Below are 26,760 nucleotides of genomic sequence, written 5' to 3' on the forward strand. Positions count from 1 at the left end.
TCTTCACAGAAAAATACTGCACTGCTAACCACGTGGATAAACTTCCTGGCCCAAGAGACTGGGTACAGATTCTACAGGATCAAATTAAACTGGCCAGAAGAAGGTTAAAAAGAGGCTCAGGTATGCACAAGCGGCAAGGAAGCAATTTCTTGAACTGACTCCTAAAACTTAAGTCTTTGGATCAGTCAGTCAACAAACATTTGTTATGCACTCTCTGCCAGATATGGACTGGATTCAGAGGCAAAAGTGAATCAGCCCTTGCCTTCAAGGACCCTACATTGCCTTGGGGGCAGGGAGTAACAAATAGAAAACAGATCCAGAACAAGGGATTTTTCGAGAAGAAAATATTAAAACCTTGGAGGCATGGGGTGGGGGTGGGGAATTAGGAAAAACTTCATATGGAAGGTGGTGCTTGAGCTGAGTCTTAGAGAAAATTATTTCATGACATTTTATTTTTAATTACTTTTTACACATAAAAATGCAATATTAAGACTTGGGGAGATTTTGGGGGGGGTGTGAAAGTGATTGGAATCTAAACATGATTTCATTAGTATAGGAAACCTTTGTTGAGGAAAAGTCCCTTACCACTGCAAATCTGTACAGGCTGAGCAACTTATACTTTTAGGGAGTCATCTAGTGCTCTGAGAGGTAGGCGATTTAGACAGGGTCACCTCAACAGTTTGGGTCAGTGGTGGGCCCCAAATCTTGGCCTTAATGATTTCCTCATGCTGTGCTGATTAGATATAAAAGAGCAGCAATGTAAAACCAGCCCTGAGGCACATTGTGTGTGGTACAAATGAAAATCCACAATCCATAGAGTCCCAAGAGGCAAATGAATGCAGTGGCAGAGATGTGGACAGGTCAGAAGGATGAGGTCAGTCCCCTCAAAGCAGGCTCAAGACTGGGCTGCAACCATATAGCCCTTAGGAGGACGACAAACTGCTCCCCTCATCGTTTTCTAAGCCATAAACTCTTTTTTTTTCTTTTTATTTAATGTTTAATATTTGTTCTCATTTTGTATAAATAATGTTTTTATACATTAATAAAATTTTCTTGTTTAAGAGTAAATAAAATACCCCCTCCCCCAAAAAAATATAGACTCGCTTGAGTGATAAAGTAAAGGGGAGAGAAAAAAAATTAAAATTAAAAAAATAACAGTAATAATTGTAGGTATATCCAGGTAGCACAATGGACAGAGTACCAGCCCTGGAGCCAGGAGCACCCAAGCCCATATCCGGCCCCATACACCCAACAATCACCCAGCTGTGTGACATGCAAGCCATGCCAACCCCACTGCCCTGCAAAAACCAAAAAAGAAAAAGGAAAAAAAGACCCAAAATAAAATAAAATAGTAATAATAGTAGGGGTGGCTGGGTGGCAGACGGAGCATTGGCCCTTGAGCCAGGAGCACCCGGGTCCAAATCCAGCCTCAGACACCCAATGATCACCCTGCTACGCAGCCCCAGGCATGCCATCCAGCCCCATTTGCCCTGCACCCCCCAAATAATAATAATAATAAATGTGCTTCAGTCTTTGTTCCAACACCAACAACTCTGTCGCAGGTGGATCACATTCTTTATAAGTCCTTCACAAAACTTATTTACATGTTTTTCCACCTTTGCCATTACTGATCGCAACTCCCTCCTTTCTTATTTCTCTACTACCACATACTATATTTTCTCTCTCCTTTCACTCTGACTCTGCTGTAGGGTAGTTGAGTGGTGCAGCCCACAGATCCCTGGTCCTGGGGCCAAGAGGCCCTGAGCCCCCCCGCCCCACCTCTTAGGCCCAGCATCCACCTGGCCCTATGGTCCCAGACAGGCCATCCAATCCCAGCCCCTTGCAAAAAGTAAAGAAGAAAATGTGTTATATCTGACCACTCTCGCCCCATGGTCCATCCTCTCCTCCATCACTCACATCCCCCCTTCCCCCTGTTGCCCCCTCTCCTTCTTACTCCAGATGCCTATACCCCATTGAGAATATATGCTGTTTCCTCTCCTAACCACCTCTGATGAGAGTGAAGATTCCCTCATTTCCCCTTGTCTTCCCTCTTCCATATCATTGCAATAGCTCATTGTAATAAAGAAAAACCTTATTATATGAAATATCTTGGCCTATTCCTCCTCTCCTTTTTCTTTCTCCCATTACATTTCCCTTTTTTCTATTGACTCCATTTTTACATCATATTTTATTTTCAAATTCAGCTTTCTCCTGTGCTTCAACTATAAAAGCTCATTCTACCTGCTCTATTAACTGAGAAGGTTCATATGAATATTATCAGTATCATTTTTCTACACAGGAACACATGCAGTTAATCATCATTAAGTCCCTCATATTTTCCCCTTCTCCTCCAATCTCTATGCTTCACCCGAGTCCTGTATTTCAAGATCAAACGTTCTGTTCAGCTCTGGCCATTCCAACAGGAACATTTGAAATTCCCCTGGTTCATTGAAAGTCCATCTTTTTCCCTGGAAGAGGACATTCAGCCTTTCTGGGTAGTTGATTCTCGGTTGCATTCTAAGCTCTTTTGCCTTCCAGTATATTATATTCCAAGCCCTACGAGCTTCCAATGTAGTTGCTGCTAAGTCCTGTGCAATCCTGACTGCAGCTCCATGATATTTGAATTGTGTCCTTCTGGATGCTTGTAATATTTTCTCTTTGACTTGGGAGTTCTGGAACTTGGGTATAACATTCCTAGGGCTTGGTTTTTTGGGATCTCTTTCTCGGGGAGATCGGTGGATTCTCTCCATTTCTATTTTGCCCTCTGCTTCTAGGATATCAGGGCAGTTTTCCTGTAGTAATTCTTTGAAAATGATGTCAAGGCTCTTTTCCTGATCATGACTTTCAGGTGTTCCAATAATTTTTAAATTATCTTTTCTAAATCTGTTTTCTATATCAGTTGATTTTTTTCAATGAGATGTTTCCCATTTTCTTCTAATTTTATATTTTTTTGGTTTTGAAGTAATGAGTCCTGATTTCTCGTAAATTCATCAATCTCCCTGAGTTCTATTTTTTTGTCTGAAGGATTTGTTTTCCTCTTATCTCTGTTTCCATCTGGCCAATTTTGCTTTTTTTTTTTTTTTGCAAGGCAAATGGGGTTAAGTGCCTTGCCCAAGGCCACACAGCTAGGTAATTATTAAGTGTCTGAGTCTGGATTTGAACCCAGGTACTCCTGACTCCAGGGCCGGTGCTTTATCCACTACACCACCTAGCTGCCCCTCAATTTTGCTTTTTAAAGCATTCTTCTCCTCAATAACTTTTTGAACTGTTTTATCCATTTGACCTAAGCTGGTTTTTAGCATGCTATTTTCTTCAGCATTTTTTTTTTTGGATTTCCTTGACTAGGCTGCTGATTTCATTTTCATGTTTTTCCTGCATCTCTCTCATTTCTTTTCCTACTTTTTCTTCTAACTCCCTCATTTGATTTTCAAAGTCTTTTTGGAGCTCTGTCATAGCCTGAGCCCAATTTCTGTTTTTCTTGGAGTCTTTAGATACAGGAGCTTGTGTTTCCTCATCTTCAGACTGAGTATATTGATCCTTCTTGGGATCATAGATATTGTATTTCTCAATGGTGTTCCTCTTTTTTCTCTGCTTGCTCATTTTCCCAGCCTAAGCCTATTTTGGGGGTGCTTCCTGAGTTTTTGGGACACTCCCACAAGTATCTCAGTGTGTGAGGCTCTGTCCTCCCTCCTGGTCTGTGAATGACCATAAGCACCCCCCTCTGCCACAGGGCTGAGGTGGGGGTGGGGGGGCTAGACTGCGATCAGGATCTGAATGTGGTCAGAGCTCCAGATTCCTGTTCCAGAGGCAGAGTACAGAGCTCTGCAGTCTCTCTCTCTTCACTCCCCTCCCTCAGATCAATGGACTCATGCCCTGGGGGCTCCTGCTTACTGACTCCACATGCTTATGTTTCCTGGATCTGGAATGCAGTGGCCAAGCTGCTCACTATGTCCCCTGAGGGCTGGACTTCAATTGCTCCCCCTGGCAGAGGACCCCGCTGTTCCCCTAATTTGTGCCTGGTGCTCCCCAGGGTGTAGATCAGGAAACTCCCCTGCTGCTGTGAACTGTGGCTCCCAGTGCCCTGTGGCTGCCTCCGGGAGGCTGAAGTTCTTTCACTCTGGCAGGCCACCCCTCTGGCAGGCCGCCCCTCCAACCCCAGGGAGCAGAGCCTTTCTGTTCTTTTCCAGGTTACTTTGAGTAGAACTGCTTCACTGGGTCCCTCTGTGGGTTCTGTCTCTAGAAAATTTAAAGTCCTTAGTTTCGAAGAGTTATGAGAAAGTGCCTAAGACATGATCCCAGCCATAAACTCTTAAACCTTGCCTCTTACCAGTGAGTGCTCTCTCACCTTTAATTGTGCTGTGAATCTGTCTCTGATAAAGTTTCCTGAGATCAGGAACTCTTCCATTCCTTTGTATTTCCATTGCCAGATGCAATACCTGATACAAAATGGGGCTTCATAAATGCTTGTTGAATGATTTTTTTTTTTTGTTTGAATGAGCTTTTAAAACAAATAAACCTATCAGCATGGTGTGCTCTTTGTTTTATGTATAAAAGCCTTGTTTAAATAAATTCTTAAGGGGTGGCTAGGTGGCACAGTGGATAAAGCACTGGCCCTGGAGTCAGGAGTACCTGAGTTCAAATCCAGTCTCAGACACTTAATAATTACTTAGATGTGTGGCCTTGGGCAAGCCACTTAACCCCATATGCCTTGCAAAAAAACTAAAAAACTAAAATAAATAAATTCTTAATTTTTAGTTGGGTTAACAAAAATCATGTTAAGCTATTTGCTTTTACTGTTATGATCAGTGTTGCCTACCAGTCTTATTTGTGGTTTGATGAGCTTTACTTATAAAATTAGCTTTTAAAAAACCTCTTATTTACTTCTATTTTTCTCTGGGTCTACATGGACTTAGAGAAGATTTATGTTATTTAAAGTAGGGGGAACAAGTAATTTAATTCAAGTGCCATAATTTTTTTCTGGTTCACCAGTGTTCCCAGAATTATTCTTGAAGGAATATTGAACATTTAGAAAGTATGCTTGGTTAAGTTGTCACAGTGAGATATCCTATAATATTCAATAGCCAAAAATATGTCAAGAGGGAAAGGTGACCTGACATTGTTTTAAAGACTTCACCAAGAAGTTCATCCATACAAAACCTTCAGGAATGACCATGCAAGAAACCTCAGAGGGTTTTGTAATGTGAAATCTCCTTTAACGTTTTATTCTACTATAGTAGATGTTTTAAAAAAAATAAGCATTAGGTGATTGGTATATTTTTAAATTTTTGAGAAATCTTTATTTCCCTTTCTCTGCCCTAGATCTCAGAAATGATCTAACCTAACTCAAACAATAAGAATCTCCTTAATGCCCTACTTAACACATGGTCATCCAGATTTTGCTTGAAGATTTATACTGTGCTCTGAGTCAACTCATTTCACTTTTGAGTAGATGTAATTGTTTCCTATCTAGCAAAATGACATTTTTCTTTACAACTTTTACCCATTGCTCCTGAGACTAAACCTGTGGAGCCAAGGAAAGTAAATTTAATTGATTCAGCACTGTCATTTTCTTAGATATTTTGTCCCCTCAGCTCTTAGGCCCCAGTGCAGATTCCCAGTAATAAGTCAGCATAACTTGTAGGTTTCAGAAGAAAAAATGTTATCTTTCAGGAAAACCAAGTAATAATCAGAACTAAGTTGGTACTATCACTGACAAAATTCTTCCCAGAAATCCCAATGTTTATGTAACAAACTACTAGAAAATTAGTATTTTCTTCATTTTATGAGAACCTAATGAAGGACAAAAACCTATTTTTTTTTAGTGAGAAGCAATTGAATTTTGCTTGGAGGAAAAAAAAAAGGGTTTCAAATGTGTAAGCTCAGAAAGTAAACCCAAATTTTACATGGTTACCATAGAGGATAGTTGGGTTCAGACACAAAAGAAAAAAAAGTAAAGTTTAACAAATGGAACAGCTATATAACATTGTAAACTAGAAATCAAGCATCCCTCAGGCCTTCTGATTCTAGTTATGAACAAAAAAATCTGTATGACCTAAAATGGCCAGTTAATTTCGGTGCCTCATTTTCTTCCTTTACAATACAGTATTAAGGTTAATATCTGCCCCAACCTGCCTCCTTCACAAGAACAGAATAAGGTAAATAGAAAAATATGTGATCCACTGGAGCTCCTTGGGAGATAAGTGCTATATCAATCCAGAATGCTGCTATTGCTAATTTAACTTAAATGCTGCAGAGACCACCCAGAGAGGGAAAACAGAGTCTACTGTATTAAAGAACACCTGCTTCTAGCCGTGGAAAGCTGTTAGCAGTCTCTAAAGTGCTTGAAGAATATTAGTTTTAAGGAAAATCTTTGATGGTAGAGGTCATAAAGTAAGGAGATAGATTGAAGGAGAATATTCCTTAGAGATAGGAACAACCTTATGGTCAATGGGAAATATGGTCGAAATAATAAACTTTTAAAAATATTTAGTATACTTTGGAGATCTTTTAGATTATTTGGTTCTTTCTAGCAACTCCTCTACAGCCACAGTTCTCCATTGAATACCCTTTTGGGGGGATCTGTGGTATTATATAGGTCCTGTGTTTTAATTTCTAAATACCCTATCCAAAAAAAAAGGCCAGTATTCCCATTCCCATGCTCTTAAGCAAAAGAGAAAAAGCTGCAGGAAAGAGGATTAGCCAGGGAGCACTTTGGTTAGCATCTCAGCAATCTTACTCAAAATAAGTATGCTCTGCCACCAAACAATTAGTCCTATATACATATATATATATGCATACATATATGTGTGCGTATATATATATATATACATATATATATGTATATATATATGTATATATATATATATATTCCTCTAAATGGACCCCAAATTGAAAAGCCACTCTCCCTTGCCTGCTGAAGCCTGCCCCCTGCACAGAGAATTTAACCTGGGGTGTGCTCAAAACATCAAGTTCTGACTCCACCATCAGCGACTTGGTAAGCCAGGAGCTTTTAACTTTTGACCTGGACATTAGTTTGATTTACCTATATATTTTTGATCTCCATCTACACACTTAGGTATACCAGAGGGTTGAATGTTCTATTTGTGCATCTACTGTCTTGAAAAATGAAAGGATAGGAAAAGAAAGGAAAAAAGAGAAGGAAAAGGAAGGAGAGGAGAGGAAGAAAGGAGAAAAAGAAAAGGCAGGGCCAGAGGTATTGGTCAGCCCAATTCCAGGAAATAAGTTTCAGTGCCCAGTCCTCAGCTCTGTTTTCCAGCAGAGTCAGAGCCGTGGCACTCTTGAAACTGGGTGGCAGAACAGGGTGTCCATGATCCAAACCCCCCAAATTGCTTATTAATAGTATCCTGGCAGGGGTTGAAGGTTTTGTCCCGCGTCATTATTGTCTCTCCTCACAGGGAGCCAGTGGGAGAGCTCTTGAAATGGGAATCTTGCCCCTATAAATGCCATTTTATTTCCTTTGAATTTGGCAGGACTTATTTTCAGAAAGCCCCAACAGATACCTGGAGGATTAGGCCCTAAGTATTGTTTTCCTTCTACTTTCCCTCATGAGTATTTTCAATTTGAATGATAATATAATCACTATATCATACATTCTCCCCAACTTCAGCCTCATTTATCACGTTTGGCTCAGTTCCTGGAATTAGATACAGACTCTGACTGGGCAAGCTAATCAACAGACTGCTTCCGAAAGCCCACATGGCTTCTGGTGGTGGTGGTTGGGGGGGGACCCTGCACAGACTTTGAAAGGTTGTTATCCTAATCCAAATAGAAATTCATTTGGGGCTCTCATCATATGTAATATATTTTTTCTATAACTGGAATGATTCCTTTCCTGGTGTGGATTTTTTTTTTATCATTTTCATTAGATTATTACCTCAGATCTGAGACCACAATTTTTTTTATTTGTGTTAGATCTGAGAGTAAAGCTGTCACTGCTATTAAATTTTTATTGGCCTTGTTCAATCTTTTCCAAATTTCACAACTTGACTGTCACCAGGGAAGAAAGACTATGAGATTGTTGTTACAAACAGATGTTATAATTAAATTTAAATAACACAATCATGTTCTTCAGCCGTGACACTTGGTCCCAATTCATGCAACCAGCATATCTTAATTTTCTTTTATTTTTTCATTTGTTATATACTCTCCATTCTTAAGAGGATACTTTACTAAAATACATAATTGCATAGGGTTATTGTTGAAAGGATTGGTGATTCTGAATTACAAAGGGAAAAGATCACTTCAAATCAAGAACTGCTTTTTGCAATTCTGAGCCTAACTGAAAAGATTGCATATATGTAAATTCCAGGAAGTAAATAACTATTTCAAAGGTTTATTGCATTTTAGTTGACACATAAAATCACAAAATGTGATAAATGTTTGGGCTCTTATTGCTCTCACAAAAAAAAAGATTTTAAGGTTCTGGTCTACAGAGAAAAATTAGCTCTACATTCAGTTCTCTTATTTTAATGTTTGCATCTTTTCCTTCATCTTTCAGTCACTCTTCTACTAATGTTTCTTAAGTCCCTCCATTACTATCTTTTCTCCTTTTCTTCTTGTTTCTTATTTCACTCTTTTGGAATAATTTTATCCCTTAATAATAACTAACATCTTTATAGAGTTTTATTATTTTTCTAGGCACTGTGCTAAGCACTCTATATTATCTTATTTGATAATTTGAACTCAGACCTTCCTCACTCCAGACTGTGCTCTGGAAACTATATATGCAATGAAAGGCTAAATGTCCACCAAAGCCAAAGCTGTGAAGTGGTTGATAAAATATTAGACAATGAACTATATAAAATCATTTTCCTTTTTTCAACCAATATCTAAGTCAAGGTAATTTAAAAACAATAAGGGCATAATATTAATTTGGTTTCATATCAACCAGAAATTACCTAGAGGCTGATAGCGTAGTGGTGAGTGCTAAACTTAGAAAAAACCAAACCATGAAGATTGCCTTCAAGGACCAAATAATAACTGACTTTCATATAGTGTTTTAAAGTTTGTAGAAAGCTTTAAATGCATCATCTCATTTGGAATCTCAATATAGCACTATTAAGTAGGTGCTGCAGGTAGTCCATTTTACAGATGCGGAAATAGAGGATCAGAGAGGATGAATAGAGACTTATATTGCTATAGTCAAGATGTGTATCAGATGCAGAATGTGAATTCGAGTCTTCTTGACTTCTAGCACTATTCCAAACTGCCTTTCTACAAAAGCAAAATAGTGTGCTGACTTCAGACCTTTATATTAATGATGCTTCAACTGGCATAGAAGTTGACATTGATAGGAGCAGATTTGTCTGTCTGTGTTTCATTGACATATCTGCTCCTGTTGTTTAAGGAACTGTTTATTGTTTAAGGGAAAACAAAATAACTTTGTACGTTTAGTGGGTTCTTAAAAGTTGTCCAACAGTTACTTACTAAATTAAAATCTGCTTTAATTATTATCAGAAAATTGCTTTGTTTCACTACTAATATAACCTATTGTATAGTAGCAAAGTCGGCTGAAGAAAAAAGGTGAAAAGCATTATGTGTATTGCAGCTCCTTAATTGCATTACTGTATTCAGTAAAATGAATGTGTTCCCTGAAACTAATGAGATTTGTGTTTTATGTTTGTAACCAGCAGAGGTAGCTGACTGTGATGAAAAACTGGACAGCATTTCTGTACCACCAACAGGTAAAATACATTTACATTTTGATCACCTGCTGAAAAAATATTTGAATGGAAAATATTTGTAATATTAGCGATGCAGATGTTTGAACATACTGCTTCTATAAAAGTCCCTTTTTTATCAGAGGTTTTAATGTACAGTGTCCAGGGAATTTTTTCATATTGACTGTAAAAACATAAAAATCTTATGGGTTTTCCGCTTCTCTGATAGATACTTATGAAACCTCACAAGATAAATCCTAATAAATTAGTGTTTTAATATTCTAAAATCCAGAAATGGTTTTGCTTTTATTCACCCAACCTTTATATTTTTTAATTCTGCCAAAATCATAACATATTTTTGGAAGGATGACTGTGATTGTGTCTGTGATTAATCCATATCTATATTATAGCCATAAAACAGTTCTAAAGAATAAATTATTGCTAGACATATTTGATGTTCAATAAATACTACTTTTGATCAGTTAATTTAATGTACCAATTAATAGAATATACAATAGCCCAACTGAATTAGTTCATCATTTGTGAATTAACTCTTTTCCCCATTTTTTTACAACTAAACTCCCTTGGCATAATCCTTCTTCCTCTCTTTTTTTGCCTCAGTCTCTAAGGAAGAGTTCTTCCCATTGCAGAAGCCATTTCTTCATCTCTTCTCCTTTGTACTTGTTACCTACCATCAATTGTGGAACTCTGGAAGCTTATCCCTTCAGTTCTCTCTCTCTCTCTCTCTCTCTCTCTCTCTCTCTCTCTCTCACACACACACACACACACACACACACACACACACACACACACATTTTTAATATTTACATCTTATCTGGTCATAGTCTTTACTTAGATAGGAAGTGTGGTATAGAAGATATGGTTGGTACTTGGAGTCAGGAGAAGATGTGGGTTCAAATTCTGATTCTGGCATTTATTAACTGTGACAATGAGGAATTCTCTTAATCTCTATAAACCTATTTCCATATCTATAAAATAAAAATTAACACTCATAGTTCCAAATGAGATGGTGCTTTGTAAACTTTAAGATACTGTACAAATGTCAGATATTATCCTTCCTTGCTCCTTCCCTGACACTGAAAAACCTGCTCCTTCCCTGATGCCAAAAAACTTGTTCAGATCTCCTGCATCCTAATGAAGAGGTTGATGGGCAGTTGATCTGGTGAACCTGATGAATTACAGAATGTAATGACCCTATAAAAGATGTAGGACATGCCAAATGATAACTTGTTGAAACAACTGAGTAAACTTCTGTTGTCTTGGAATATTGTGGATCAGAACAATTCCTTTTGTGCCGGCCTCATAAGTTGGGCCCAGTTAAAAAATGGCCCTTTTTTTGCCTGTTTTCAAAGAGTTCTAACTGGCAACAGAACCAAGTCACCAGTGTGACTTGAGAGGAGAATCCCTAGACATGGGAGGTTCTATCCCCAGTTGAAAATGTACCCATTGGGCGGCTAGGTGGCGCAGTGGATAAAGCACCAGCCCTGGAGTCAGGAGTACCTGGGCTCAAATCTGGTCTCAGACACTTAATAATTCCCTAGCTGTGTGGCCTTGGGCAAGCCACTTAACCCCATTTGCCTTGCAAAAACCTTAAAAAAAAAAAGAAATTGTACCCATTTCCCGTATTCTAGGTTTATACAAGCCATATCAGCTCTTGGGACTAGCCATCCACTAAGAAAAGGAAATTCTTTGCTCCTTTGTTTCCAGTCTTCCTTGGAAACCTTAGAAAATGTCTAGAACATATTTTATGCCTAGCTTTCTACAGATGACAGTCAAAAGGTCCTCAGCTCCCATAAAAGCTTTTAAGGTAACAGTAAAGCATGTAGATAAGGCATGAAGGACTCACAGTAACCAACAAACAATACAGTTCTCCCTCTTTTTTGAGTCTCTCTTCCCCCAGGGCCCAAGACCCCCTGGACTTATAGCAATGATTTTTAAGGTCTCCTAGATGGAAGCATGTGTTTGCTAGTGAGCCACCCTATCAACATCCATTCTAGTGCAGAGATTTTTAACAAGGGTTCGTGAACTTTATTTTTGTTGTTTTTATTTTTTATTGATAGTTGTATTTCAATATTGTAGCTGTATTTGACAGCTGTATTTCAATATATTTAATTGCCTTTTTAATCCTATGTATTTGAAAAATATTTTTCTGGGAAAGGGTCCATAAGCTTCACCAGATTGCCCAAGGGTCCATGACATAGAAAAGGTTTATGGTACTATCCTATGGGCTTGGACTCCCCTAGAAGGAAAATATATTTGGGTTTTTTGGTAAGGCAGTTTCCTTCCCATCTGGTTGTATGCTGGCTGAATATCTTACCATACTAATGGAAGACACAGTTCAGTCTTTATTTATCCATACCATGGCTCAGCCCTTTGCTGGACCTCCAGCTTTAAGGTTACATGCCCAGTCTTTTTCTAAGAGACTGGTACTGTCCAGCTACCCCCCCACCCCCAGAACAGGGTTGGGCCGTGTAAACCCATGAAATCATTTGGTCTGGTGCTGCCACAGCAATCACAGGCAGGACTCAAAATTCAATAAATCTAGGAGCTTTTTAAGGGTGAATTAATTAAATGTTTGATCAAATACAGCGGGCTAATTTTTAAGGTGATAATTTTATATGACCTGTGAATGATGTTCTATAAATGGCTCATGGAATAGAAGAAGGGAATATTCACATTTGGAATTGCTAAAGAGGTAAACCTGAAATTTATGCTACCAAGAAACTCTCCATTCTCTTTCTAGGAATCTGAAGCACCTAGCTCAGTCAGTTAGCATTTATTAAGTGATACTTGGCTGAATAGAAGTTGAGTCCATCAAAGTGGATTATCTCACAATGTGGATGTTAATGTGAACAGTGTTCTCCAGGTTCTGTTCACTTCCTTCAGCATCAGTCATGCTGGTCCTTCCAGGCTTTTCTGGAATCTACCTGCTCTTAAGTTCTTACATAACAGTAGGACAGCTAGGTGATTCAGTGGATAGAACACCAGCCCTGGAGTCAGGAGGATCTGGATTCAAATCCAACCTCAGACATTTGACATTTACTAGCTGTGTGATACTGGACAAGTCCCTTAACATTGGTACCTCAAGTCCAGGGCTGTCTCCAGTTGACCTGATTCATATCTGGCCACTAGACCCAGATGGTTCTGGAAGAGAAAGTGAGTCTGGTGACTTAGCACAGGACCCACCTACCCACCCATATACAAATCCAATTAACATATTTATCATGGCATCACTTCCCTGATATCATGGCCTTCTTCAAGAAAAACATCATCATCGAGCAATAGTACTCCATCCAATTCATATATCATAATTCATTCAGCCATTCCCCAGTTGATGGGTATCCTCTCAATTTCCAATTCTTTGCTCTACAAAAAGAGCTGGTATAAATATTTTTGAACATGTGGGTCTCTTTACCTTTTTATCATCTCTTTGGGTTTCAGACCCATTAGCAATATTGCTGGATCAAAGAGTATGCACTGATTTATAGTTCTTTGGGCATAGTTACAGATTGCACTCCAGAATGATTGATTAAATCAGTTCACAACTCCAACCACAGGGTATCAATGCCCCAGTTTTCCCACATCCCCTCCAAAATTAATAATTTTCCTTTTTTGTCACTTTAGCCAATCTGTAAGTGTGAAGTGGTTCCTCAGAGTTGCTTTAATTTCCATTTCTCTAATCAATAATGATTTAGAGCAGTTATATATATAAATATATATATATATATATACATACACATACACTCTTTATATCTGTATCTATAGATGATAGCTATAATTTATCTGTAAACTGCCTATTCATATCCTTGACCATTTATCAATTGGGGAATGACTTGTGGTCTCATCAGTTTGACTCAGTTTTCATTATATTTGAGAAATGATTCCTTTATCAGAAACACTAATTGTGAAAATTGTTTTCCAGCTTTCTGCATTCCTTCTAATTGTGGTTGCATTGGCTTTATTTGTGCAAAACCTTTTTAATTAAGAGTAATCAAAATCATCTGTTTTTCAATTTATTATGTTCTCTGTCTTGTATTTTGTCATAAAACTCCTCCCCTCTCCATAAACTAATTCCTTGTTCTACTGATTGGTTTATGATATCACCCTGTATATCTAGCTCCTGTACCCATTTTGACCTTATCTTTGTAGGATTTATGCTTAGATTCTGCCAATGTATTTTGCAGTTTTCCCAGCAGTTTTTGTCAAATAGTGAGTTCTTATCCCAGAAGCTGATGTCTTTTGTTTTATCAAACAGTAGATTAACTTGATCCCATTTTAGAGACCTTGCTCAGAGGGGGTGATTGAACCACAATAGCCCAGGCTAGGCAAGTTGTCCCCAACTCATGAGCTGTCCCTTCCTACTCACACTCAAGCTGTCTCCCATAAATCTCTTCCTTTGCAGAGTCAAATTTTTATACTCAATTCTCCAGTTTCCTCACCTCTAATCACTTCTTAACTCCCTATAATTGGGCTTCCCACTCCACCACTCAAGTGACATTTCTCCTTACAAGGTGTACTAAGATCTATCATTTGCTAAGTCCAGTAGTCCAATAGGCCTCAGATTTCTAGCTCTTTCTATAGCTTTTGACATTATTGACTACTCCTTCCCTAACCTCCATGACAGTAATCTTTTACCTCTCCTACTTGTGCAACTAGTCTTTCTTTCTTTTTCTTTCTTTCTTTCTTTCTTTCTTTCTTTCTTTCTTTCTTTCTTTCTTTCTTTCTTTTTGCAAGGTAATGGGGTCAAGTGGCTTGCACAAGGCCACACAGCTAGGTAATTATTTAGTGTCTGAGGCTGGATTTGAACTCAGGTACTCCTGACTCCGGGGCAGGTGCTCTATCCACTGTGCCACCTAGCCGCCCCACATCTAGTCTTTCTTAGTCTTTTCAATTTCTTATGTCCTGGGCCATAATTTTTGAACCTCTTTTTGTGGTGATGCCATCTATTATCATTTGCATCATTAGTTTTCACTTCCTTGTGGGTGACTAATAAATTTTCATTGAATTGAATGCAAGCTAGACACCCTTTTCTCATTCTACTGTTGCTATTCAATATATTTTCATATATTGGCAAAGTAATAACATCAATAATCTTATGCTAGTTTTTAATCACTTTTCCTTCTTCCACACATCCTGAGATAATCTTAGTAGAAAACTTCTATTCACTCTGGATGAGATATCATGCTAAGACTGACTGTGATAGATAAAAAGATGAAAAGTGAAACCAGAACAATAGCAATGTCTTAAGTGGTGTAATAGGCATCTTAGTTGCATTGTTTTACAGATTGGACTAAATTGAACCCATTCTGAGCTTTAGAACTAAAATATACCATCATCACCTCTTAGGTTCTTTTCCCTCAAAAAAAAATGGAGAGGGGGAGGTTAAGGGTTCTTATGACTACTTTAATCAGTCTTTACTACTATTCTTTTCCTTAGAATTTCAGCAGAGCAAAAGTGGAATGTACTAGCCTTCAGTCTAGTTATCAAATCATATATATATATATATATATATATATATATATATATATATACACATAAAACAGCTCTGTATATTAAGCAGCAGTTACTAATTTTGTTTCATCTCAAAGAAGTAAACATTGAAGCATTTTAAGAAAGATTTTTCAATAATAAAAAGGAAAAAGGTTTTCAATAAAGGACTTGAAGGATTAGTTTTCCTTTGGCAAACTTCAGAACACATGCAATTAGAAATATAGAAAAATAAAAAATACTCATAATAATTATTGAAAATTGTTAATTCCAACACAGAGACATTGTTATTCTTCACTTAAATGAATGTAAAGATGATTTTAGAAACTGGAATGAAGGAAGTCTTAAGGGAATACTATCTACAACAAATAATCCAAGCCAACAGTTAGAATGGTATGACAGATGGAACCCTAGATTTTGAGTCAGGAGACATGATTTAAATTCCCTCTCAGACATTGAGCTGTCATGAACAAGACACTTAATTTCTTGGAACCTTAGTTTCTTCATTTATCAAGTAGAGCTAAAATATTTACTCTACCTAATTTACTAATTTATTATTAGAGTACTTTTTCTGTAACTTAAAACAAGATGTTTGCAAACAAATAATGTGAGATGACTTACTGAGAAATATAGAAAACAGGCTGTTTCTCCATTGCCAAGGTGAAATATTAAAAACAATTATCCACATAATTGCTGTAAAAATATTTCCCTAACAAAAAATACAGAAACTTGAATTAACTAGACAAGAGATTTATTCATTGCATAATTATCTAATTCTTCATTTTCCTTTATTTGTGTAGACCCAGGTTCAGTCCCATATATTTTGGGGTTTTTTTTGGGTTTTTTTAGGTTTTTGTGAGGCAAATGGGGTTAAGTGGCTTGCCCAAGTCCACACAGCTAGGTAATTTATTAAGTGTCTGAGGCCAGATTTGAACTCAGGTACTCCTGAATCTAGGACTGATGCTCTATCCACTATGCCACCTAGCCTCCCCAATCCCATATATGTTTGAGATATTTCTGCCCATCAAAGCTATCAGAGAACTGAAAAGTAATTTGGTAGTTGAAAATAATGTCTTAAGTGAAAAAGGAAAACCTATCTCTAACATTTAAGATACAGCTTCCATATCTGAGGGAAAGGGGCTCTACAGGATCATTCATTCATTCATTCAATAAATATTTATTGAATACGTAGCCGTAGCACTGACAATTATCCTAGTACAATGGGAGTACAAGAATAAGAATCAGTCAATGCCCCCAAGAAACTTGAACTATATTGGTGGAGATGAGAGGTTTGTACAAAGAAAAGACAAAGGATGTGAATGTGCAGCAAGAGAGGTCCAAAATGACATGTTATTTCAGTGTGGGGAGAGATGATTTGTAACTAGACAGAGAGGAGACTTCAGTGAGTGTCCTTTTGGACTTGTTTTAATAACTGCCATCCATACTCATTATCTTTCCTATAAAAAGCATTCTTTTCAGATGCTAACTTTTGTTACTAAAGAGAAAGGCAATTCTCAATACTATTTTCAAAGAGGTTGACACTACCTCACCAATGAAGTATTTTACTACCTAAGATACCTGTGTCTGATGCTATAGAAAATAACCATATTGTTCATTATAGAAGTTTTTTTTTTCATCTCTGTTTTAGGTAATATTTTTGAAACCAGGACAGAGAAGATGGAAGACATAGAACCAGATTTCACTGCCTAGTCTTCATTTCTGTGGCGTTTTCTTATTAGTAAATGTAATTCTTTGTTTGGAGAATTCTCTAAGATATGTGTAGGTGTTTCAGATTACCATACCATGTGGATGTTCTATAAAGTTTTGCCTTCAAATTTGAATTGTTTTCACATATTTTCTCTGTAACATGGACAATCAAGCCATCAAATTTTTTTCAAGATCCTTCATCATCTTTAAAATTGATTTGTTACTCTTTGAAAATAGCATATATCATCCATTTAGTTTGGTGTCCATTGTAACAAGAGTGTTTCTCTTTCTTTGTGTCTCTTTTTTTCCCCCTTGTTTCCTCCATATGATTGTGCACAGTGTAATGCTGCATATTTATTTTAACTTAAGTTATGTAGATGTAGAATACAGATAAAGAAGACTGGTAGTTCTCCTATACTGAGTGCACCCTGCTGAAAGCCAAAATAAACTTGACCTCCATTGGCTTAGAAGATAAAATTTTCTTTGAGGGGGGCATAGCATGGCTCTTATCTGTTAGAACAAACTAGCTCTGTTATCAGTGGAACTAAAGTGAGACTTTGGAGCAGATTAAGTGCTAATGATATCTTTGTTCCTCAGAACCTGGAATCTTTTGAGCAATAGCAAGTATTTGTGAGATCTAGGCTCTGTCTACATGATGAAAAGGTAACTGATCAGAAATTCAAAATTTTATTCAATTTTTATATTTGGCCTTCCTGAAAACCAACACACAACAATTTCATGAACCTTTTTAAAACTGATTTGCACATCAGATATTTGGAGGTCATGTGGACTTCATCTTAATCACAAAGGCACTTAGTGAAATACTCTGTATTTTTCTTATTTTTAATATTGGTATACAACCAGTTTAAGCAAATTCAAAAATATTAAAATCTGGGTATATAGAAAAACATAAATTGGTAGATGGTTATTCCCTTTACAAAAGGACTTACACAGAATTTCTTGAGATAACAAGCTAATGCATTTAAAACAGATTTGACTCATAAACAGAGAGTTTATTTATTTATACATCACCTTTCAGAAAGGGTATTACATAAAGCAAAGTAAAATTGGAAATAAGTGCCATTTCTGGAACTTTTGCAGGCCAATCAGAGGAGCTAAAAATTAACCTTAATTTTTAAGGTGTCGACCCTCCATTTCATCAGTGGCTGTGTAGACAGTCTAATTATCTTTCACCAGCACTTGTTTCATAGAATCATGGAATCATAGAATGTTCAATTCAATAAACATTCATTAAGCACCTTTACTATGATAGGAACTGTGCTGGGGAAGCAAAAACAAAAAGAAGGCAGTCTCTGACTGTAAGGAGCTTGCCGGTCTGGGCCCTTCTTTTCTGATTTATTGTACTGAAGCCAGAGAGGCTAAACGATTTGTAGCAGGTCATACAACTCATTAGTGGCAGAGCCCAGCTAGAATCCAGGTCTCCTGATTCTGTTCCATTGTGCTTTCTACCAGGCCACCCTGCAAAATTAAAGTGAGATAAGAGGAGAACTCATAGATAAACTACTATTCCATTTTGATCATCAGCCAGTGAACTAATGTGAGTACTAAGTGTAACTATAAAGTAATGAGACTGGTTTTTCCTGCATAGCTTATGGAATCAATCTTACTGCTTTACAGTAACACCTTGACTATTTGTGGGGGAGGGAAGTTGTTTTCAACATACCTTTTAGTTCTCTTTTAAATTTCAGTCATAAGCTTTTCTCAAATTAATTTTATTAACCAGTCTAATTGAAGAGCTCAAAATAAGGGTGTTTGTTTTCTGCGACACATATTTTGAAAATTTGTCTTCTGCCTCTCAGAAGGAAATAGTTCTCTCTAAAAGATGAATTGATGACCTTTCAACTCCATTAAGGTATAATGAATATGTTACTAGTGAAGGTGAAAATGGTTGCTTTTGAACCATGGAATCAGTTAAATGTGTACCATGAACCTTCCCAACTGTTTCCTTCTGAAGTTGGAATCATCATTTGTACAATGACTTGGAATTTTCAGCACTTGAGGATGGGTGAGAGTTTTTGTAACCCCAAAATAATTGCAATGAATCCATAAATTGGAGTTACATAATGCAAAAGTGCAACAGTGAAATAATGTTTTGTAAATTTAAATTGTTTTTGTGTTTACCTACTGTGACTACTGTTCAGACTATTCAAAAATCTTTTATAGACTTTATTAGCAATGAAAAATCATTCCATATCTATGGATGTCTCAATCTTATGTACATATGTTTTATTAATATGTAAATATTTAGATATTTTTAAATTACAATGTTCTTTAAAACAAATTCAGCAAAGGACTAGTTGTGAAAATGGTGTATAACATTGTGTTGTGATATCAATTCCTGCGAAGCTCCTTATGTCCATTCTGAAAGAAAACAATAAATTACTTTAATTGAACATGCATATTTCCTCCTGTATGTATGAAAAAGAGTTAAATTTATCAGCTAATTAAAAGCTATTTATTAGTACTCCTGTAATTTTGTTCAAGATGTTGTGTCTCCTTGTGGAGCTGATGGAAAATACATAGATCACCTCCCAAATAAGATTCTTCAAATGTTGGGAAAATAACAGACTGCCTGTCAGATCAATGGCTATATCAAGTCCCACAATAACACTTGAGCATTAAGTGCTGATAAGCTTGAAGCCTAATTTTAAATGAATTAGGTGGCTTTATAATCCTCACTTAAAAGGTTAAGCTCTGCTTCTATGGAAACAACACATCAGAAAGCCAAACCAATCTGTAATGCAAAATAGTTAAAACATAAGGGCAGTGTGCTCCACTTTGAACACAGGAGGGCGCTACCCACTCCCCCAGCAATTTCCCACCCCTTTCACCATCTGCACCCTCCTCTTGCTCTAGGAAGTTCCTTCTTTACCTTGATTTGAAAACAACCCCCCCCCCCCCCCGTAATGCCTAGGGGGTTGAAAAGCTAATTAGGAACTTCCCCCCCCACCTAGCCTCTGAAGTTGATAACCCCACAAAGATTAGTCAGCACCCAGGGGCTGGCCAGCTCCCAGCCACCACTTTCCTACTGACCCCACAGAGGACTCTCCTCTCTTTTCCTCTTTTTTTTTTTTTGCAAGGCAGTGGGGTTAAGTGGCTTGCCTGAGGCCACAAGGCCAGGTGATTATTAAGTGTTTGAGGTCGGATTTGAACTCAGGTACTCCTGACTCCAGGGCCGGTGCTCTAATCACCGCGCCACCTAGCCACCCCCATCTCTTTTCCTCTTTTGGACTGCTGTCTTAATGTGTACTTCAGCCAGAGGCAGGTGTGGGAAGAAGGAAAAGGAGTAGACACCATGGTGAACACTGGATCTAACACCTTTAGGAATGGTCCTGCCCAATGCACAGCTTTGGTGTTCAATCTCTGACACCACCCCTCAAGGCATAGAGCAGTGATGAGGGAAAATCTATATCCACCTGAAGCAAAGAAACTGAGATAATTGTCTCGGTAGCTTATCAAAAAAGCAAAGAGAAATAGTAAGTGAAATTGCAGGAGGCATAAAAAGATTGCCTTTGGACTCTTTGATCACAAAGGAAAACATGGGGCATGTACCACTAAAATATTTCATTCAGTTTTAAACCTACTCAGCCTTTGAAAAAATTGCAAATTAAAGCTGCCTTCATAATTAGAGCTGCTTCCTGAAGGGAACCAACAAGAGTCGGTAGGTTTGTTAAAACACTGGATATGTTCGTCATCTTTCACCTTGAACTCCAACTAATACTCCAAGGAACTTGTGCAGTAAGTTGTGTCTCCTTGTATAACGAATGAGAACACAGATTGCCACCAAAACACAATTTTTTAAATCTCAAGAAACTGGCAGAAAACTTTTTACTTTATTTTTTAAAGATTTTATTTCTTTTGAATTTTTCTCCTAATATTGTTTCCCTCCCCCCATCCCACCCCCACATGAGGAAGTTGGTTAAGTCTTTTGCCAGGCAAACTCTTAAATTGTCAGACTGTTATATTGAGAGTTGTTTTTTTCCCCCTGCCAAATAATGATTACCTGGAACTCTTAGGTAGTGCCCTCTAAATTCTTTTGATTACACCTTCCTATAAGTAAAAAATTTTCAACACTCCCTTCATATACAGTAGGTCCCCAAAGTTTTAGTGCAGTTAAAAACTCATTAATTTACCAGCATACATTCTACATTGTATAGTATTTGCAATGTATAGAAATTAGATTAAAAAATATTTTTAAATATTTTATTAAGTGGCATCTAGGTGGCACAGTGGATAGAGCACTAGTCCTGGAGTCAGGAAGACCTGGGTTCAAATCCAGCCCCAGACAATTACCTTAGCTGTGTGACCTTGGCCAAGTCACTTAATTCCACTGCCTTGCAAAAACCAGAAAAAAATTATTATAAAATAGTGAGGGGTGAGGTGGAAGGAATAGAGAGAATTTGGAACTCAAAAGTTTTAAAAATGAAAGCTACAATTTATTTTTATGTGTAACGGGAAAAATAAAATTATATTTTTAAAAAGCAAGACAAACCCATTTTTCTCTTGCTAAAATGTAATACACACACACACACACACACACACACATATAATATTTCCAGTAACTGATGTCTTTGTTTATGTGTCATTGTTTCCAAAAATTCCTGTATATGTCTTGGAGGATTAAGAAGGATTTATAGATAATAATTGGTAGTAATTATTCATTCAATTTGATCAATATGAAACATTGTGAAATCAAGGTAAAACAAGTAGATTTCCTTTTATAAACCTACCTTTTAAAATCAAATTATACAATGCACTGATCAAAAATTAGGTCATAATAGCCAATAAACATAACAGCAAAAGTCTTGCTTTTGTGTATACACATTCACTACCTATAAAACAAAAACAGTAAGAAAATTGACTTTAAGCCATAAGTTTCCCAAAAATCTTTCCCTCTTTTTTTTAACCTGGTGCTGCATAATGTGTAGTATCATATCTTCATTTCCTATTACTGAATGGATATTTTGGTTTTGTTTTCATATGAGTATGTGGAATATCAAGAAGACCTATTTGGCTTGAAATGTGAAGTGGAAGAAGGTTTCGTGTGTGTGTGTGTGTGTGTGTGTGTGTGTGTGTATAAACTGAAAAATTAGAATGGGCAGACTATGAAGGGCTTTAAATGTCAAATAGGATCCTAGAATCAATAGGAAGCTATTGGAGTTTAATGAGTAGGGGGACAACATGGTCATTCTTGCACTTGAGGAAAATCACTTTGGCAGCTATTTGGAAGATGTATTATTATAGAAGAGAGACATTTAAGTCAGAGCAATCACTTAAGGCCTGGACTACAGTGGTGTTAGAAGGAGAAAAGGAGATAGATTTGAGAGTAAAGAGATGAGGATAGTACCAAGATTCAAAATTTGGTACATTGGAAGGATGGTAGTACCCTCAACACAATAGGAATAGGTTTGGAGGGATGATAATATGAAATCTGGAATGCAGATTGAAAACTATTCATATCTACCCAAGCAAAAGGTGGGGGCTTGGAGAGGAGGAATGGTGGCAGAGCTCATACCAGTCACTATCCCAAAGCACCAACACCTGAGGTCGTTCCTTTCAACCAGAACAAAAGGAGCTCTTCCTGATTGTCTCACACAAGAACCAGTGTAAGGGATATGTGGAGGCAATGGTGATAATAATCAGTATAGGTGAGGGGCAGTACAAGTAATGACTTTTTTCAAGAGAAGCAGTCTTGGTGAGAGGCAACATTCACTCCTTAGCTCTACCTGCTTAACTCCATTGCAAGCATATATACTCATTTCTTCTCCCTGACAGCCTACCTTCTTAGATCATAAGGAAATTATATTGTTTGATCAAACAAGAGGATGCCAACATGTGAGTGTATGCTCACAAGAATGATTCAAAGTAATGTTTTAGAATTATGCTTCAAAAGTTCAAGGGAGGGGCGGCTAGGTGGTGTAGTGGATAAAGCACTGGCCTTGGAGTCAGGAGTACCTGGGTTCAAATCCAGTCTCAGACACTTAATAATTACCTAGCTGTGTGACCTTGGGCAAGCCACTTTAACCCCATTTGCCTTGCAAAAAAAAAAAAAAGTTCAAGGGAGTTTTATGTGAACCTGTTCATGTGGATAGTTCCTCCATCTGTACAGATAACAAACCATTCCCGTCTTTGCACTCAAAGTTCACTCATTTTATTTTATAGAAGATCTGCTACACATATTTATTTTATCTGTAACAAGCAGGTGAGATTCAGGCCATTGAATCCCCTATTAGTTTATGTATATTAGAATAAAAAGAGGCTCTCTCATTGGTCATTAAGTAGTTAACAAAAGAAAATTTGCTAAGCAATAGCATGGGAAGGATACTAGAACATTGAGCTTGGATCAATGGAGGTAGAGGGGCTATTTCACCTCCAAAAGGAAATTGTCTGGTCAGCAGGACAGTATGATGACTCACAACATTATATGATAAAAGCACTAGACAGGTGAAAAAATAAAGTACTATATGAGCTACATTTTCAGTGGCTATTCTAGATAAATAGCACAAACTGATTTACTAACTTGAGGAACTGGTCATTCAACTTTCATATGAATGTCTACACAATAGACATTTTTATCTATTTGATTTTTTTTCCTATGTGAATTTTTAAGTTTACTCCTTTTGAATTGTAACTCTTGGTCCAAATACTAAAGTTTAATTTTGCATGGACTACATTCAATTTTGAAGAAGAAGAGGGTGATTCTTTTACAAATCTCTCTTTGGTCCTTGACCTGTCCTCAGGAATTCTCTTGGCACATCAGAATTTAATTAATGTCTTTATCAGGATCATAGATTCAAAACTGGACTGGCTATTAGGGATCATTCATCCTATCCCCTTCATTTTATAAATGAAGAACCTGAAGTCCAGAGCAGTTAAATGATTTACTTGGGATCACAAAGCTAGTAAAGGTCTAAGTTAGAACATAAACACAAGTCTTTCTTATCATGCCTTATAGAATTCCATCTTCTCTTCAAAACTTAGCTCAAGTGACACTGCCAACAGGAAAGGCATCTCCCCAGTTGCTGGAATATTGAACCCTCTTACTGTGGTTGAAGTTTAAGCTTTGACTCTAGGCTCTCTTCTTTCCTATACTCTCTCATTTGGTGACCTAACCAGTTCCCATGAGTTCAATTGTTATATTTATTCAGTCAATTCTACATATTCAGCCTCAGTCTCTCTTCTGAACTTCATTCTCTATCATCAGCCATCTGTTTGACATTTCCAACTGACTGTTCCATAGTTATCTCATACTCAGTATGTCCAAAATAAAACTAAATTTTTTCCCAAACCTGCTCTTCTTCCAAACTTCCCAATTTCTGTTGAGGATACAAGTCAAACAGATTTGTAATCAAAGCATCATCATTCACTCTTCACTTTTTCTAACCCCACATATCACATATTTAATTAGTTGCCAAAACTTGCTGTTTCTGTTTCTAAAAGATCTCTCACATCTGACCTCTTCTCACTACTGCCCCAGCCACAATTTTAGCTTAGATCCCCTTCACCTCTTGCCTGAACCATGCAATGTCTTCCTAATTAGTGTTCAGTCTTGTTTTTTGCCATTCATAATATATACTCCACATAGCTGCTGAAGTAATTTTCCTTGACTACAGGTCTGACGATGTCACTTTTCTATTCATTAAATTCCAATGGCTTTCTGTTGCCCTTAGGATAAAATATAAATTCTTCTATTTGGCATTTAAAGCCTTTCAACTTACTTTTTCTTCCTCATTTTACATTATTTCCCTTCCCACACTTTAATGTCCAGTTAAACTGTTCATTATACAGTATTCCTCCCTACTCCCACTTCTTTGCTTTTCCAAAGGCCATTTTACATGCTTGAAATGCTCACTATCCTCATCTGTGCCCCAAATAATCCCTTACTAGGAAGTCCTTTAAGGCTCAGCAAAAGCATTACCTTCTACAGAAGCCTTCCATGATCCCTTCAAAAGATTTTTTTCCCAAATATAATGGTTATTTTTAGTTGAAAGGACTTTCCTCATTTGTTTTCATTTATATTTTATTTGTAAAAACTGATAAATTTGGAAAATTTCCTTTAATCTAAACTTGGAGAAAAAACTACTTTTGTTGACTCCTTTAAAATATACTAATTTCACACAAAATGCAAAGTGTTAAATTAAAGAACTAATTTAGGAACCAGTTCTCTTGAATTTTAATTCGGTATGATCTCCAACAATGCTTTAATTCACGAATTTAATTCACACTTATTGTGAGTATGGAGTGAAAATCAATTTTACAGATCAGGATGAATACCCTTACTAGCTTGGATGAAGAAGGTGGGACAATCTTGGTGATGTAAGCACTTCTGGTAGGGAAGAAAGGAAAGAAGCCATGTGATAGCTTGCTTTAGGCATTCAGAAACCAAATACATCATCTGAGTTTATTTGTAGAGATGGTCCTCTCTGAAATTCTCACTTTCCTTACCTCTCTGCCTTATAGAACCCTTAGCTTCCTGAAAAATCACATCTCAAGTACCACCTCCTTCCCAAAATCTTTCCCAATTCCCACTACTTATTCATGCTGAATTTACATCTACATTTCTTAAGAGCTGGGGTTGTCTATGTTTTCATGTTGACACCCTATCTTATAACATAGTTTTTTGCACAAAGAAATAAAGTATTTATTAAATGTCTGTTGAAGGGGGGTGGCTAGGTGGCTCAGTGGATAGAGCACCGGCCCTGGAGTCAGGAGTACCTGAGTTCAAATCCTGCATCAGACACTTAATAATTACCTAGCTGTATGGCCTTGGGCAAGCCACTTAACCCCATTTGCTTTGCAAAAACCTAAAAAAAAAATGTTTGTAGAATGGATTTGTTGGGTTGAACTGTTTTTCAATAAACTGACACTTAAACTTGACCTTTTTCTTCTTTTGTGGAACAAGAGAAGACTGCAAAGGTTACTATAATGATTATAATACTAAAGTTTTTCACCTGAGTGAAACAGACTTTGCTTTTTACCAGTAAATTTGCATACTATATTAAAAGGCGTCTATCACAGCACCTTATACAGGATAGATAAAGTGTTCTTTGAATTAATTGCCAAGTTGATTCACTGGAGATTTTTTTAGCAAAGGAATGCTATAACTCGAGCTGCATTTTAGAGGGAATAAGGTTTTTTAAACCTTTTTTGTTGTTTTCTTTTTTTGGTTTTTGCAAGGTAGTAAGGTTAAGTGACCTGCCCAAGGTCACATAGTTAGATGATTCTTAAATTTCTGAGGCTAGATTTGAACTCAGGTGCTCCTGACTCCAGGGAGGGTGCTTTATCCACTGTGCTACCTTAGCTGCCTCGGTTTCTGAACCTTTGATTTTATAAGCCTGAGGAACCCCCAATGTGTCAACTTCCCCAACCAATCTACAATTCATCTGTATTTTAGTTTAGAGAGTGGCCTATGTAACTGTGATGCCAAATAATTTCCTCAGATTCACACAGTTAAAATGTATCCAAGGCAGGATCGGCTTCTTCATTACAAGGCCAATGAGTGAGTGAATGCTGCATGTATGAATGAATGAATGACAAATAAATAAGTGAATGAGTGAGTGAAAGTGTATTTGAAAGTTGTTAGTGGAAGATGAGAAGAGGAGATGAATCAAAAAGCAGCTACCGAAATGGAATCCATGGGAATTGGTAACCAATTGAATACGAGAAAGAAGGAAGAAGCAAGAATCAAAGATGACCAGAGGAAGTAGTGTGTCATCCTCCAGGTTTAGTTTATAACATCACCACTAATGTATTGCCAAGTGCTGAGAAGTTTTCTATAAAAGGGGGAAGACATAGAAAGTCACAAATCATAAATAATAGATATCCAATCATGGCTCCAAAAGAA

General features: G+C 37.2%; 1 protein-coding gene across 6 annotated transcripts in view; it reads left to right on the forward strand.

Moving 5' to 3' along the window:
* Positions 1-19,738, forward strand: part of BEND7 (BEN domain containing 7) — a 134,714-nt gene extending 114,976 nt beyond the window's left edge. For 2 of the 6 annotated variants that reach the window (XM_074194093.1, XM_074194095.1), the window contains 3 exons: positions 1-120; positions 9,651-9,704; positions 16,837-19,737. In XM_074194093.1, the coding sequence (XP_074050194.1) occupies positions 1-120; positions 9,651-9,704; positions 16,837-16,898 (236 nt within the window). In that variant the 3' untranslated portion in view covers positions 16,899-19,737. Of the gene's footprint in view, positions 121-9,650; positions 9,705-16,836 lie in introns of those variants that run through there. The other 4 variants (XM_074194094.1, XM_074194096.1, XR_012470129.1 and 1 more) reach the window with 4 other exon arrangements.
* The last annotated feature ends 7,022 nt before the right edge of the window (positions 19,739-26,760 follow it).

This window comes from Macrotis lagotis, chromosome 7, assembly GCF_037893015.1.
Source record: "Macrotis lagotis isolate mMagLag1 chromosome 7, bilby.v1.9.chrom.fasta, whole genome shotgun sequence".
NCBI lineage: Eukaryota > Metazoa > Chordata > Mammalia > Peramelemorphia > Peramelidae > Macrotis > Macrotis lagotis.